Here is a 17,726-nt window from a genome sequence, read left to right on the forward strand (position 1 = left end):
AAAGAAGTCAAGTCAAGAGTTTTATTTGTCACACGGCATACAAGTATACAGTGAAATGCGGGTGGTCTTGCCCGCAACGATGTGCAATACAGTGGTACAACATATAATATAATCCAATAAAAAACAACATTGTGCAATAAACAGGTAACAGGTAACATGGTGTGACATCTCGGTATCTGTACATAGTTATTTACAGAGCATATAGGACATGCTAGTTAGCTTTGGTAGTGCAATACACTGTTCCTGTTATTCTAATTTAAAGTGGCCTTTCCTTTTGGCCATAAGTGTGCGTGTGTGCGTCATGAGTGTGTGCCCGCTCATGTTAAAGTGTTAAGTGGCTGCTAGTGTGTGAGCGTGCACAGCGTGCGTGTCGTGTGTGTGTTCATGTGTGCTTGTGTGTGGATAGTTCAGTGTTCTGTGGCACTCAATGTTCATTGTTCAGGGCTCTGATGGCCTGGGGGAAGAAGCTGAGCCTAAGCCTCTCTGTCCTAGTAGCTGGGGTTCGCAGGCGTCTGCCTGACCTCAGCAGCTGAAACAGGCTGTTATTGGGGTGGTGAGGGTCTTTCATTATCCTGCAGGCTCTGGATTTGCACCTCTTGTTGTATAGAACCTGCAGGGGAGGTAGTGCAATACCCGTGGTACGCTCGGCTGAGCGCACCACTCTCTGTAGGGCCTTGTCCTACACAACACAATTATTGAATAAACAAGGCTGCACAGACGCCGTGAAATAAAATTATTTTACTTTTTTCAACGAATAATATAATGTTATTCATTCAACATGTTATGGGAGAATAATAAGAGTATAGGTATTAACGGTTTGTTTACTGCGTTATGTTTGACAGTGGAACATCGTCCAGCGTTCTACGTAGGAGTGTTATGCACGTGCACACATAGAGCCCAAGGGGTGCTCGAGCACCTGCCCTTTTGTGATTATTTTTAAATTATGTTATACTTAGTTCCACCTAGGCGTGCCGCGGTAGTCAGTCAAGTTCAAGTTTCGAGTTCAAGTTTCTTTATTAGTTGTCATATAGAAGTACAGAATACTTTTATACAAAATGCTTCCTTCTGTTTCGCTCCAGAGACTGTGCTAGGCAAAAATAGATAATAAAATAAGTATAGCAGTATAAAATAGAAGTCAAGTACGTAGACAAAAATGTTCAGTATATACATATATGCAATGCTCTATGTAGAGTAGAAGTAACTGAGTTACCATACAATATACTATACAGTGCAAAGCAGAAGTGGGATGAGGTACAATTTAGGTACAATATAATTTACAGTAAGGTGTAATGAGGTATGAGGGTTGTAGTGCAAATTCTTTACCAATAAATATAAAGTGTGTTTAGGTGTTCTAAAGTGTGTAAGTGGGTGCTGCAGTGAGTTGTATGTTTAAAGTGAGTGTGTGCGTGTGGATGTGTGTGCTGTGAGTGCATTTGATGGTTGTTACATAGTGTTATTGTTCGTTGAGCATCCTGATGGCCTGGGGATAGAAGCTTCTTCTGAGTCTCTCTGTACTGGCCATGAGACTCCGGTATCGCTTGCCTGACCGCAGCAGTTCAAAGAGGCAGTTGTTTGAGTGGCTGGAGTCTTTGATAATTCTCTTAGCCTTGCCCATGCACCGCTTGTTGTAAATGCCCTGGAGAGTGGGAAGCCCCCCTCCAATTGTGCGTTCGGCTGAGCGGACCACTCTCTGTAGTCTGCTACGGTCTTGTGCGGTGCTATTCCCAAACCAGGAGGTGATATTGCCAGTCAGGATGCTCATCAGTGATAACGGTGTCATTCTGTGTTCAGGAATCCACTTGAGTAAATGAATTGCCCCCACCCCCCACCGGTGTATAGCTTCACTTTCACTTCTAGTCGTAGATTTAACTTCACGTGAGGCAGAGAAAGAAGGCTCCGTCTAGAGAGATGCCATATTACACAACAATGGCAGAGGATTTATCAATATTTTGGATTTAAACACCGCAGCTCGACTGGAGAGGAGCTTAGTCCAGATCGCGTCTATACTTTCCACAAGCAACTTGTCCTTCCGCGTTCCCGTTTTGCGCTCTGATTGGCCACGCATGACATGTGCGCCCAATCGCATGACGAGCAGTGTCTTAGCTAGGGATGGGTACCTTTCACATTTGAACCGATACCGGTACCTGTGAATCGATACCGGTACCTTTTTTCGGTACTTTAGTCTCAAGAAACTTCAAATAACTACAATTTCGACAGTTTTCGGCTTGCCATTGCTCCGACTGCTTTGTTGTTGAATCAAGTCAAATCCTAGGTAAGCATATATTGTGCGTGTGAACGTTGACATGAAAAAAAAAAAAAAAAAAAAATTATTTTATTTTTTTCCGGTATCTCACTTGATTCGATACTCGGTAGTGTTTCGGTTCGGTACCTCAAAAGTACCGAATTCGGTACCCATCCCTAGTCTTAGCCCATTTCCGCGTCGAACTACCTAACGCCTAGTTTATCACTGGTTAAGCTTAGGCGACTCTTTCGCAGTTGGTTAAGGTTAGAGTTTGGAATCACGGCTGGTGTTCTATCGCCATGCTCTAAGACAAACTTTAACCTTAACTAACTTCGAAAGAGCGCCTAAGCTTAACCGTCCAAAGTACTTGCCGTCACACGATTGGGCGCACATGTCACATGACCAGAAACGTGCGTGGCCAATCGGAGCGCAAAACGGGAACGCGGAAGGACAAGTTGCTTGTGGAAAGTATAGAGGCGTCCAGATCAGCAAAAGTACGTTTGCATTGTTTTGTTTTTTTTTCTCTGTGAGGGGAAAGTTGGTGTGTGTGTGTGTCTTTCCATTGGTTATCATTATTAGGCGAACAAGAAAACGATGAAAATGTTCAGCATATTGTACTCTGCTGTGTTACAAACATATCATTCATCATGGTTTTGTTTCAGGCACAACTGTAGTAAGGGGGATGGGGGAGGCGAGAAACAGTCCAGTGCAGACTAGAGTGTGCGGTTGTTAATTAATCGTCATCATGCCTTTACAAGCTTCAACGTTTTATTCATCATCTAAATGTGGCAATACAAGCTTGATATGGGGGACCCTGATGTAAACAAGACCAAAGTCTTTCTCTGGTCTGTATCCCCTTAACAATTGTGTGTATTGAGCCGTACTGTATTGTACCCATTCTGCGATCTGTTAATACAATTTTCAATCAATCAATTAATTAATAAATTAATCAATCAATCAATCAATCAATCAATCAATCAATATTCAACGTTAAATGAATGACCATTGACCTTCTGTGTTAGTAAGTCAGTGTAAAAGTCAGATGTATGGGCCTTTTAAGTCAGTGATAAAAGTGTCTTTCAAGGATAAGTGAGCTCCTGCACTGATTATTATAGTTAAATATTGGATAACCAAAACCCTCCAAAAAGCATAAAAAGTTTTTTTTATATTAGCTTCCAATATACATTTACATTTAGTCGTTTAGCTGAACGCTTTTATCCAAAGCGACTTACAAGTTCTGTACGACAAGTCATCAGGAAGGGCACAACTCTATCAGCTGAGTAACAATGTTCATCAAAGTGTTGAGTGCTACAGTGTAGGTTAGTTTATTAGGACAAGTGCACGACAGTAAGGTTAGTTAGGGTTAGATTATTATATTTTTTTTTTCAGATAATGGTTGAATATAGCGTATCTACATGGTATTTTAGTGTATAAGGTTGAGTTGAGAACACTTTGAGTCCAATGTGGAAAAGCTGCTCATCAAAGGTTTCAAAGAAAAAAAAATCAATCGTCTCCCGCATGCCACTACTGTTTGAGAGAGAGAAATAAATTAATACTACCCAGTGCCCTTTTTCTCAAATCTGATTATTATTGTTGATGGAGGAACCCGGCTGGAGAAACGGACTGAAAAGTGCTCCCTCTGTATTTCCACCTAGAAGTGGCAGTAAATAGTTTGATTTGATTTGTTTTTGACACGTCAGGAACTCGACTTGAATGTCACCCTCGGTGGACCACGTATGCTGTCCCGACCTGCTGGTGACTTTTGATGGAGAGTTCACAGAAAGAAAAGAAAAAAAGCAACATGTGATGTCAAATAACAAAGATAACATTTGCTCATGAGAGAATACGTGAAACAAATGAATAAATGAAATAAATGGAGTGACTATACAACAATCCTTTTATAACAACATGGCTCCATTCAAGCAATAGAACATGAGCAGGAGTGTGTTCTAGTAACCTGCTGCCTGTGGCCACATCCAGACTATGACAGCCCTCAATGTTCTATTGCTTTAATACAATGTCTGAATAGAACACTGAGATATAAAGGTATAAGAGATCCTTCTCAGCTCACTACATGCCACATGGGTTGCTAAGAAACTCCTAGCCGTGATCTTATGGCAAATAGGCAACATAAAAGATATTCCATCTGGCTCCACCTTCCTGCTTCAAAAATATCAGATACTTTATAATGGAGACTGTATGATGTTTTGCAATAAAAACAAACACAAAATTCACGATAAGCTATGACCAATTTGGCTGCAGCTTATTTCTACTGCTGGCTGCTGCTTAGATATGTGTTTTAACCATGTGGCAAAGGCCAGTGGTCTAGAGACGAAGGATTGCTGGATATATGTACAAAGTGTTGTGTCACTCAGACATACAGTGCACAAGTAATGGCTTTTCAAAGTTGTGCATTTGATGATTATAGTGCCACCATTTGGCCCAGCAATATTTGTGGTAAATCATTGTGGTAAATGTCACGTCTCTACCATGTAATCTTTGTGAATAGTGTCCATTTCCCACATCTTCCCCATCATGGACGAACCGTGTGTGTGTGTGTGTGTGTGTGTGTGTGTGTGTGTGTGTGTGTGTGTGTGTGTGTGTGTGTGTGTGTGTGTGTGTGTGTGTGTGTGTGTGTGTGTGTGTGTGTGTGTGTGTGTGTGTGTGTGTGTGTGTGTGTGTGTGTGTGTGTGTGTGTGTGTGTGTGTGTGTGTGTGTGTGTGTGTGTGTGGATTGGTACAAATCAGACAAAGACAAACACATTGACAAATTGACATTGACACGATGACCGACGTTTGTCCCTAGATGAAAGATGTTTGCCCCTAGATGAAAGATGTTTGTCCCTAGATGAAAGATGTTTGTCCCTAGATGAAAGATGTTTGTCCCTAGATGAAAGACGTTTGTCCCTAGATGAAAGATGTTTGTCCCTAGATGAAATAAGTTTGTCCCTAGATGAAAGATGTTTGTCCCTAGATGAAATAAGTTTGTCCCTAGATGAAAGATGTTTGTCCCTAGATGAAATATGTTTGTCCCTAGATGAAATATGTTTGTCCCTAGATGAAAGATGTTGGTCCCTCGATGAAAGACGTTTGTCCCTAGATGAAAGACGTTTGTCCCTAGATGAAAGACGTTTGTCCATAGATGAAAGACGTTTGTCCCTAGATGAAAGACGTTTGTCCATAGATGAAAGACGTTTGTCCCTAGATGAAAGATGTTGGTCCCTAGATTAAAGACGTTTGTCCCTAGATGAAAGATATTGGTCCCTAGATGAAAGACGTTTGTCCCTAGATGAAAGACGTTTGTCCCTAGATGAAAGACGTTTGTCTTTTCATGTAGAGTACTAGGTCAAAAGTTACTATATTTAACGTTATTATTATGGCGAATTGCATGTCTCTATCATGTTAGACTGACTTATACTAGCTGCTTGGTCTCAGCAATAGGTCTGTGTAAAAACTATGAATAAAGCAAAGCTTTGCATATTTCCCAGAGACACAATAGCTTCAGTCTGCTTGACTATAGCTGGCCAGCCTCCAGGGAAACAGTGCTGTCCCAATTAAGATATTCTTGTGAGGAACATAATTATTTACTTGTATACATTTTGCCATTTCAAACTTTTTGTTGTGCCATGCAACAGCCATGTTCTAGAGAGCTGTTCAGCTAGAGAAAGCAAACTGGATGACAGTCATGTGTATCTGGGAAATATGCATAGTTAAAGTTGTTTTGGTTTACATCATCATTTTTAAGCAGACTGATCAATGCCAAGACATGTTTTAAGCTGATGCAATTATTTGCAAAATATCATAATAGTCTCCATTCTAAAGTATAGGCATTTTTGAACCGGGATAGGTCCAAATTAAATGTCACCTATGCATTCTATAACACAGGGCTCTTTGCCATAACACATGGCTCTTTGCCAATCAGTTACTTGATCAAAACCAACTGTTTTCAATACAAAAAATTCTACTTTCTACTTACTAATACATTTCTAGAATTTACTTTCTAGAAAAGTGCATTTTAAAAATATTTTTTAGCGCAGGAACGGGCAACAAAAGGTGATTGATGAATACTAGACAAGCTAGACAACTCAAATTAAATAAGAGTGGAGCCATCCAGACACTGGCCATTTGATGAGGCTATTTTGGTTTGGTTAGTTTGATACTTTGGAAAATAACGGTATAGCGTTATTCTTTGTTCATAGCTGTTTCAATGATATTGTCTTGAAGGATCAACAGATATATACAGATATGTATATTGTACTCCTGTTGGGGCCTCTTGGACCAGATCGACATTGTAAATAAGAAACCTGTTCTTAATGTTTTATCTGGCTAAATAAAGGTTAAATAAAAATAAAAAAATTAACCAGGAAATGGAAATTATTTATGGCAATAATGTTCATGCCCAGACGATTGTTGATGTTGATGGCAATTATAGTAATCTTTATAAAAAAAAAGATTAATTTGTACGAAGTGGGTTTCTTCACTTCACTAACAGGAGAAATGTTAAACCATCCCGAGTACTCATATATAATAGGTGCGGATTTTAATGCCATTTGGAACCCAAGGATGGACAAAACTTACCTTTCCTTCTCCAGCGAACAAAAGAATTCATCTAAAGCATTAAAAGATTGGTCGAAATCAACAGGAGTAACTGATTTATGGCGTTCACTTAACCCCATGACCCGCAAGTACTCCTGTCGTTCGGCGAGACACAACACACTATCCAGAATTGATTACGTCTTTGCATCCCCGAGAATATTTGATAAATACGAAGTGGAAATGACACCCAATGCGCTATCAGATCACTGCTACTTAATCCTGAAAGCAACATTTGGTACACTATCTACCCGGGCCCCAAGATGGCGTTTTAATTCGATGCTGCTTAACAACAAGGAATTCATTACACAAATTAAAGAAGCTCTCACAGTATTCCTACAAGATAATGCTAACTCGGTGCAAGATCCCAGAATATTATGGATGTCGGTAAAGAATATGATCAAGGATTTCTCGGATAGATTTACCTCCATATTGCGCAAAAATCAAAACACAAAACTGTCTGAAATGGAAACGCTTTACTCAACGCTTTTTAATTCTTTAAAATACAACAACTCTACTAGACTAGATAACCAAGTTAACATTCTAAAGACAGAGATCAAAGCAATGTACAGACAAAAATCGGAATTGCAAATACGCAGCACTAGACAACAGCAGTACTTCCAAGGTTCTAAACCTAGTCACCTATTAGCCATGCGACTAAGAATTAATGCAAAATTTGCAGATATAACTGCCATTAGGAAACAACAAGCTCTAGTAACAGAACCCAAAATAATAAACGATACATTCAAAGAATTCTACTCCGATTTATATAACTCAGAAACGACCTTTGATCAAGACAAATTAGACACATATCTTAATCAAATTACTCTCCCTAAACTTACGGATGAAGACGCTAAACAGTTAGAAGTACCGATCACATTAGAAGAACTCAAGAAGGCCATATCCGGAATGAAAAACGGCAAAGCTCCGGGAATTGACGGTATCCCATCAGAAATGTACATTTCTTGCTGGGACATATTTGGACCCTTATTACTAAATATGATCTTATACTCAGTCAAAGAGGGAAGCTTCATTGAACACCAAAATACCGCACTCATTTCAGTTCTTCACAAAAAAGACAAAGACCCCACTGAATGCGGTAGTTACCGTCCTTTAAGCCTCCTCGGAACCGATGTCAAACTGTACTCTAAGATATTAGCCATCAGATTGCAAAAGCATATGACGTCTTTAGTTCATACGGACCAAACAGGCTTCATAAAAGGTCGCCTGATCAATGATAACATAAGGCGAATACTGCACGTACTAGATACAGACAAAGAGGACATCACACCTAAGGCGATACTATCCCTGGATGCTATGAAAGCATTTGACAGGTTGGAATGGTCGTTTCTATGGGCAGTATTGGAAAGGATGGGGTTAGGAAAAGGTTTCATTGATATGATTAAAGTACTATACAAGGACCCATCGGCCAGGATTACAACAGGCACATTCATCTCCGATATCTTTCCGGTATCGCGCTCAGCCAGACAAGGTTGCCCTCTTAGTCCCGGACTATTCGATCTATCATTAGAACCTTTAGCACAATTTATAAGACAATCCCAACACATAGAACCAATAGTAATCAAGGGCACACATCATAAAATTAGTTTATATGCGGACGACGTAATATTGTTCATGCAAAACCCCAACAACACATTGCCGCTTATACTCAAGTTGATAGAGAACTTTGGTGATTTATCGGGATTTAAAATAAATTGGCCTAAGTCGGCTTTTCTTCCTCTTAACACCAGTGCAAAAAAAGAGACAACCCTCCCAGGTGCGATACCCATGGTCAAACATTTCAGATGCTTGGGTGTGGAAATATTTCCCACCATAAGACAAACGGTGAAGCACAATTACACAAAAATACAGAACAAAATCAAGGACGACCTGGACAGGTGGGCAAAACTTAAAAACTCAGTACAGGCAAGGGTATCAATAGTTAAGATGGATGTATTACCAAGAATCAATTTCTTCAGCTCAATGCTTCCGTTACCTCCTCCAGAGGGCTACTGGAAAAGATTACAAACCTCCACATACAAATTTATTTGGAATAACAAACCACCTCGCATAAAAAGATCCACCGCACAGAGAAGTAAAGCAGACGGTGGCATGGCAGTCCCAGATTTTTTACAATACTTTAATGCCTTCACATTAAGACCATTGAAGAAGATATGGTTTGACCCCGAGGCTTTGGTATCTTGGAGAAAATTAGAAGAAAACATAGTAGCCCCACAGAGATTGAAAGACATAGCATACACTAAACTTTCAATCAAGCATTGTGAGCGAGAATTTGGCCCAATAATAACCCATGCAATCAGGACATGGCGGGAAACACAAAGGAAATTTCCTAACCATCAAGTATGGCATAATCACACTCCCATATTCAATAACAATGCTCTCTTAATGGGAAAACGACCTATAAGATTCCCTGTATGGGAAGAAAGAGGCATACACTCATTAGGGGATATTTTTAATAACAAGGGCCTCTGTAGTTATGTCGAAATATGCATAAAGTTTAACCTCACCGAGTCCACATGGCTTTTTTACATACAGTTACGACTTTGTATGAGATCTCACGGTGTTCCATTACACATACCAATTGAACACCACAGATACCACAAATTTTTCTATGAAAGAGATACATTGGGAGGTTTTGTATCAGGTTTTTATTATCAATTACTAACGTCCTCGTACGAAACCCTTCAACTAGACAATGTCTGGAGGAGGGATATACCAGACCTGGAAAATGACTTTGATTGGCAAGGAGCCTGGGCAAATGTCCGACTTACATCAAGGAACCCGGATCATCAACAAATCAATCTGAACTATATTCACAGGACATACTTGACTCCTATAAGGCTGTGCAAAATGGGGCTTATACAAGACTCCAAATGCTCCCAATGTACAAATGGGGACGAAGGAACATTTATGCACATGTATTGGGACTGCCCACCAGTTAAGGCATTCTGGAAAGATGTGTCCCAACAATTATCAATACTCGTATTTTGGAATATACCTGTACACCCCGCGGTATTGCTATTGAATGATGTTTTTGAGTTTGCAGTGAACCCACAACTAAAAAGATTGGTTTTATCGGGTATCACAGTAGCTAAAAAACTGATTGCATCACGTTGGTTTCAACCGGAAAAAATGTGCCGGAAAGTGTGGTTTCTTACATATCTCGATGTGATATATCAAGAAATATCAACAGCAAGAATTCTGGGGCTCAATGAATCCAAAATGTTAATGTGGTTAGAAGTGGTGGAGAGAATAAAAGCTAGCCTATAATGGTGATGTCTGGTTAGGAGTGAGGGATAATGGAGGTACTATCCAAGAGGGGGTCCGGGAGGGGGGGTTTGAGCTGGAGCATATGTGTGTAGGGTTTTAGAAAATAGGTATTAGGGGTATATTATATACTAACATTTATATAATTGTAACTTCGCTGGATATACACGGTATACGGTTAAAATGTTATTATTGACTATTTTTGTTTTATCCTGTTTCTGTACTTGCATATATTTTAACTACCTTTACTGAAAGTTTCATTATACAGTGTGTGTTGAGTACTGACTTTTAATAAGTTTTGTTTTGCAATAATAAAAAAAATTAAAAAAAAAAAAAAAAAAAAAGATTAATATTATGTGTTGCTATTTGCTGGTGAATGATTTATGGTGGTGAGGGCAGAGTTTGTTGTATTTACTCATTCAAATTTGAACTCTAGCCACATAAATTCTGCTATAAACATGTCACTTACATTAATCACTGGACATTTAATTCACTGATGTTCTGTTATGATCCATACCGTACTCTGAAACGTCGGTTAGATTCAATAAATAATTGTTTTGCTTTTTCTTTTTTTTCTTTTTTTTAAGAGCAATGTGCAGGACTTTCTTAATTTCTAAAGATATTCCCTCATGTTCTACCACTGATTTTGAAGAGTTGAAGAGTCCCTTGATAAACTCTCTCAATCTGACCAAATCAAAGATATGAAGAGATTCGATTAGAGATTAGAGTCAATTTATTGTCATTGCAATAAAGTACAGAGTACAACAAAAACGAAGTTGGCATCTAACCAGAGTGCAATGGAGCAGTGAAGTGTACATTAGTGTACTTTAGTGTATGTAGTGTACAGTATAACATGTGAATATAATATGGAGTCTATGAAAAAGCTAATGTATGTACCGTATTATAGTATATGGTATGAATACACTATGATAATAATAACCACTCAAGCCAGTGGTTTAAATAATATGAGTAGGTATATAAACTATAGGTTGGATATACAGTAGGTAGTATAATGAAGGTAGGTACGAGTACAGCATAAGACAAATGTAAGCAGCATAGGCAGTAGATAAGTATGGATTTACCGTAATTCCTCTTAATAGTAACCCGGGCTTGTATTTGCTTAAACTGTAGCGGGTACCAGGCTTTTATTAGGAGGAGGCATGTATAAGAGAGAGGCCTATATTTCAAATTCAAACATCATAATGAATAAATCAACATTTTGTGTCAGTTTGAACCCAGTAAAATGTACTGGGTTTTGATTATTTGATTTGATTTTATTAGGGATCCCCATTAGCTGGTGCGATAGCAACCAGCTAGTCTTCCTGGGGTCCACACACAAAAACATACAAAAACATACAAAAACAATCACTATTGCAAAAAACAAAATTATTAAAAGTCAGTACACACAATGCATAATGAACCTACTGTAACAATTAATATAGCTAAAATTACATTTGTGTAAAACAAAAACAAAAAATTACTTTACAGTGTTAAAAACAATTTAAGATTCTTTTTAAAAGTGAATCTACTGTAAATGCAGCAGAGGTTCCAAGTACTGTATGAAATAGTAAACAGTGCAATTACAGGTGGTCACTGGTCATTTCAACGTTTTTTTCAAAGAGAAATCAAGTAACTAGCTCAGTATGCAGCTCAGTATATTAGTAACCCGGCTTGTATTAGGAGGTCGGCTTATAATTGCTTAGCTCAAGAGCGCACCCGGCCATTAATAGAGACCCGGCTTGTATTTGAATACCGGTCACTATTAGAGGAATTACGGTAAGTATAGAGAGTTCAGAGTTCGACAGGGTTCTGGAGCAGGCGGGGGCGTCCAGGGGGTTGGTCAGACCACCCGCATTTCATTGTATACTTGTATGCCGTGACAAATAAAACTCTTGACTTGACTTGAGGTGGTCACCCCCCCCTATATGCTGACTGTGTCTCTTCGTTATCAGTGCCAGGACGGCCGCCCGCTGTCTACGAGGGACCGCCGCACCCTGCAGGAGCTGGAGGGCAAACTGCAGGTCCTGCTCCGCAGGGGTCGACACCTGGACGTTGCGGAGAGGAACTGCTGCGCCAGGGTGGGCAGTGCCCTCAGGCCTCTTAAGGTGAGTCCGATTCCCACCTCTCTCTCTCTCTCTTTTCTTCTCAGAAAACTGCCTCTGGAGTCTTAACACATTCTGCGCAGTACGCAGTATGCCCATCTTATACCACTCTCTGCCACTGCTGTAAGCCTATGGAGTGGCTCACCTTCTTTGCAGGGCTATCACTTTTTTTTTTAAATATTATAGCTATATCGACATTACCATGGTCCATTCAACATCGGGTATCTATCGGTCCGGATGTGGGAACGTTATATTTTTCCATTCATACATTGTCGTGTTAGTACCGTCGGATATATGTGTGTTTTTAGACTGTATAGCAGTCATTCCTAGAACGCGCGTTATAGGCCCCGACGCGTATTACACATAATCCATTGCCGTTTCGTTCCTATACACACTATATTAAAAAATTCAAATGCATATGATCGCTATACATTATGCTCCATCATGCGTGACGGAAAGGGGGGGGGGGGGGGGGGGTCGTTTATGATTCCTTGATTGTCACTAGCGGCTTTCTTTAGTACGACACCATATAGCGAATAAAGGAAATAACGATCATAAAAACGAGTAAACTCGCTGTTGGCGCTATTCGATTGGCGGGCAATAATGAGTAAACTCGTTTTTGGCGCAAGATGTGTTAAGAGCTCTACGGCAACACCCATTATTTTGCCATGGGTCTCTCAATGGGGCAAACATTGACAACATAAACATTATAAATGAACTACATTTGGTTTCCTGTCAGCTGGCTGATATGAACAAACACAGCAATGGGAAACAAACCTGCGTCCAAGCTGTTCCTTAGCAATGCAGTTTCATTGAAACTGACTATAATTCTTATATTATGCAACATATATTAACATTTACATTTAGTCATGTATAGTCCTTTATCCTCTACAACAGGTCAGCAGGAAGGGTACAACTCTTTCAGCTGGGTAACAATGTTCATCAAACAGTGTTGAAACTTTGGTGCTACAGTGTTGAGTTCATAGTAGTAAAGACATATTAGTATAGCAGGGCTTTACGCTAACCTTTTCCCCAAGGAGCACATGTGGAACACGGGAACGTATGGATGGAATATATATATACTTATTATTATAATTTTTTATCCACTTTTTCTCCTCTATTTTTCTCCCATCCCAATTCCATTGTGCCAATTCTCCCCTCCCCTGTCTTGAACGTTGCTCGCATATGCCCCCCACTGGCCGGTTGTAGGGAGGACAGAAGCCTTGCATCACGTGTCCCCTCCGATACACGAGGAGGCAGCCTGTTGCATCTTTTCACCTGTCAGCGCAGACTTTCATTGGCGAGGTGTAACGTGTGTGAGGCTCACACTACCCCCGCCATTTCCTGTCTCTGCTGTGCAGGCGTCCCCAACCGACCTATAGGAGTCGCTGTCCACAACGTCCAGATTACCACCCATCGACTTCCACCAGCTAATTCTGCCAATTGAGTTAGTATGACGGCTGGCCCAAGCCGGAGGCAACGCCGACAGCCGGAGTCGAACCCGGTGTCTCTTGCGTTGGTAACGAGCGCAATGTCCGCTGCGCCACCCAGCCGCCATATATATACTTATTTGTAATTTGTACACATTGTATATTTTTGATAAAATAGGTACATATACTAGGGGTGGGGGAAAAATCGATACGTAGTAGTATCACGATACTTTGCGTGGCGATACTGTATCGATACAGGGATGCCAAGTATCGATATTTAATTATTCATTAAAAAGATTTACTTTTTTTTTTTTTTTATAAGGAAGTTGCATTGTTCATTTCAATACCTGTAATAGTACAGTAGTGAGTAGTCCACACACACACACACACACACACACATGTGCATTCAGTTAAGTTGGAATATGACTGTAATACAAACAGTTCAGTTTGTCAGGTACATGCAACATCTGTCTGCTTGAGAAAATACCATGTTCTGCAATAAAAATTATTGAAGTGAGATGAACAGACTGAACTTTATTTTATTAGATAAAACATGTTGACAACGTTTTACTTTGCAGTTGAAAAAAGGTAATAAATCAAATGTGATCAAAAAAATATATATAATATATTTCGCAATACTCAGCGTATCGCGATATATTTAGTATCGCGATACTATCGTATCGTGACGCAAGTATCATGATAGTATCGTATCGTGAGGTTTCTGGCGATTCCCACCCCTAACATATACTATGTATGACTACTTATAACATAACATACAATATGTACCTTCTTTTTCTGTGGTTATTTACATATTTTAAGCTAAATCGGGCTGTGGTCGGCCATAGTGTTTCCCCACAATTTGGACACATTCTCCAAGATGCCCTTTATAATCTTAAATTGTGGTTAAACTGTTTTTAAATTGCAGTCATCAGGAAATAATGGTCCATGCAATTAATGTAGGCAACTCAGCATGTTTTGTCTGTTATCCCTGTTCTGGGTACCATTCCATTAGAGCGTCATTGGTTCAGACAAATGAGGTTATGCTGCAGGTAATAAATTCAGTCACACATTAATTCCTTATCTCTGTCGCATACCTTGTAAAGTGCACATAAATGATTGTGACAAATACCTTCCCAACAGTTCCTTTTTATAGTTTCTAAAAAGATTTATTCTGCTCTTTGACTGTGTTGCACAGTACTATGCGCTACAGAAGCACTTCACAATGTGCCGGAGTATTTATTTTTGTTTGTTTTTTTTATGTCTGCGAGTTATGCAAAGTACTTCCATATCCATGTGAAATAGAGATTTGAGAATTGTTTTTATGTGAATGTATACAATTCTAATAACTGCAGCGTTACTCAGACTTGCTCGTAGTAAGAGGTTTTAGATCATCTCAGTTATATTAAGGAACACTAATGTCAGTTATCTTGGCCTCAGGTTAACCTGTTTTCCTCTCTTTATGGTTTCTCTTGGGTGTTTCTGTTTTCTCTTTAAGGTTTCTTTTTAAGGTTTCTCTTTAGGGTTTCTCTGTGCATCGGCTGTGGTAGAAATATACTTTTATAATGATGGTGTGATGCAGCCTTGGTGTCTTCTTCTCTCTAGTGTGGCAGCTCTCTCCCTCACTATAAGAAAAGCATGCTTATAATGTTGACCCCAGAAGAGACATAGAGATAGGACCTGGTCTCCTGCATCAGAAGAGACATACAGCTAGGACCTGGTCTCCTGCATCAGAAGAGACATACAGTATAGCTGTTGTGAAGGATCAGATTAAACCGAATATATATATTTATTTATGGATATATATTTAATAGTATTTGTATATCGTTTGATATCCCTTGTATATTCTTTGTACATATACACTGAATATCCCTTTAGTCTACTACAGCCCATAATAGTTCATTCTCTCATTGGACAAGAACCTGGCGCCAGCAGACAGGCCCCTTGAGTCAAGTTCAATAGTGCCGACGAACATGTCCCAACTAGCCCCGGTTCCGCGTAGGAATACGGCTACCGAAATACGAATGGTACTATTTGTTCACCGTGCATATAAATAGGGCGCAAGTAAAGTAGAACTTTTTTTTAGTCCATTAGTCCTTTACCCTCCAACCTAGTAACAGACGTGAAGCCTCACCCACGACCCACGTGTGGTGCAGTATGGCCTATTTTGGCCCCAGAATAGGCATTGAGACCTCGTGTAAATTCATAGCTGAATTGTCATAGTTTGGCACTGTACCGTCGAGTGGGACGTATTTCTATTAGGTAATAATAGTCTATTGTGTATGGTGCATCGTTCGGTTAAAGTTCTAAAGTGAGCAGCACCCCCATCGTTCCTCGCGTTATCTAGAGTCTTAACCAGGCTGGGCAGACCACGCGTGGTGCTTTCATCCGAGGAGTTCTGGGCGAGGACGAGTGGACCTGCACATTGGATTACCTACCCGGACGACTGCTGAGCCTATACGGCATGGAATATCTATTTGCTTTGGGTGCTTTGATTTGTGGAGCGGATAACAGCCAACGCCAGTGAGTGTTGGAATTACCCCCGAGAGGAGCCCAGGTGAGACGGCGCTCAACCCAGACCGAGGCCGCCTCGCTTCTCCTTCGTTGTGGACCTACAGCTACCGTAGGTAGAGGGCCCAAGTGTATTCATCTGTGGATCAAGATCCTGCGGGCACTGTTTTCTGTACCTGAATTCTCCCCAGGAATCGTTGGCCAGATGGGATGCAGCTGACGGCTCTCCAAACCCCCCCCCCCCTTACTGACTTACAACCAGCAGGACCCCTTTAGTATCCCGCTATAATCCTTAAGTACCATAGCTATAGTTTCCCTAAAGAACCAGGTTGTATACTTGCTTCCTGCGTAACCAGAGATTGGACATTCAGTGTTGATTTGCCTACGAATACTCATTTGCCTTACAAGTGCATTCAAATCATAAATGTAATTAAGTGAATGTTGTATATACCTTTTGCTATATTAAACCTTCGACTGTTATATTTGTGTGGACCTGGTTTCATATGTGGGAAAGTGTTCATCATACTTAGATATCGTGTACTGGATGGCCAGAAGTTAAAGTACATCAAGCGGTAGTGGTTTAATGATACCATACTTATCAATACAGTCAGGGAATTGTACCCCTCAGTTACAATAGCTACTGTAGGACCTGGTCTCCTGTGTCAATCGTACCCGACATTGACTTTCCCTACGTCTCTTAGCATTGTCTCTTAGCATTGTCTCTCAGCATTGTCTCTTAGCATCGTCTCTGTCGCTAAGCTCAATGGACCTCTGACATGATGTCCAAAAGTTAATTTGGACCAAAACAGAGCCCTCCTTCATCTATTGTGCAATAAACAAGAGGCAACCCTTCACTGAAGTCTCTCCAATTTAAGCAGTGTAACTCTCGACGCAGACTTAAAGCTGCAGTAGGCAACTTCCAGAAGAATTTGCAAGAGTGAGTTTACCTGCCCAGCAGAAATAGAGCAAAGCTTCCTGCCTCACTTTTCAAACCCACGCACGCGCAACAAAGGTGTCCACAGACTACCAGAGGCACCAGCGGCTTCAAGCTGAATCTTTTTTTAATTACATTTCATTTAATAATAAAAAGGTATTTGCCAGGCTCTTGATCGGCACGTGATTTTTCACCTCGTGTGTATTCTTTGACAAGCAACACGGTGGTCTTAGTTTTCTGATGCGGCCCCGGGAACGTCACATGGCAGGCCAAGGACATCTGCTCGGCCAAAAACAACAGCTCCCTGCATCAATAACCATGTGACATGTTTTTTGGCTGCCAGGTGGTGTTTCTGTGTGGGTTGCTAAACCACCTGCCGATCAGAGACTCGAAAATCTTTATGTATTTTGATTTGTATTCAGCGAGCGCTACTGGTGCCTCTGGGAGTCTGTGGAGAACCGTTGTTGGTTGAAAAGCGATGCAGAGCTTTGCTCTATTTCTGCTGGGAAAAGTAAACCCACTCTTGCTAATTTCTCTGTAGTTTCCTACTGCAGTTTTGAAGGTCTGATGACATGTCTCCAGCCCTGTGCGTCTGAGGGGCATGAGAGACTGTGAAAAAAGTGTGTGATA

At 40.4% G+C, this 17,726-nt stretch overlaps 1 protein-coding gene across 1 annotated transcript in view; it reads left to right on the plus strand.

Annotated features, from left to right (window-relative positions):
* Nucleotides 1-17,726, plus strand: part of lmbrd1 (LMBR1 domain containing 1) — a 199,962-nt gene that overhangs the window by 115,105 nt on the left and 67,131 nt on the right. Inside the window, exon 9 of the mRNA XM_084321152.1 lies at nt 12,075-12,227. Within this exon, the coding sequence (XP_084177278.1) occupies nt 12,075-12,227 (153 nt within the window). The remainder of the gene's footprint in view (nt 1-12,074; nt 12,228-17,726) is intronic.

This window comes from Notolepis coatsorum (genome assembly GCF_963971535.1).
Source record: "Notolepis coatsorum genome assembly, chromosome: 9".
NCBI lineage: Eukaryota > Metazoa > Chordata > Actinopteri > Aulopiformes > Paralepididae > Notolepis > Notolepis coatsorum.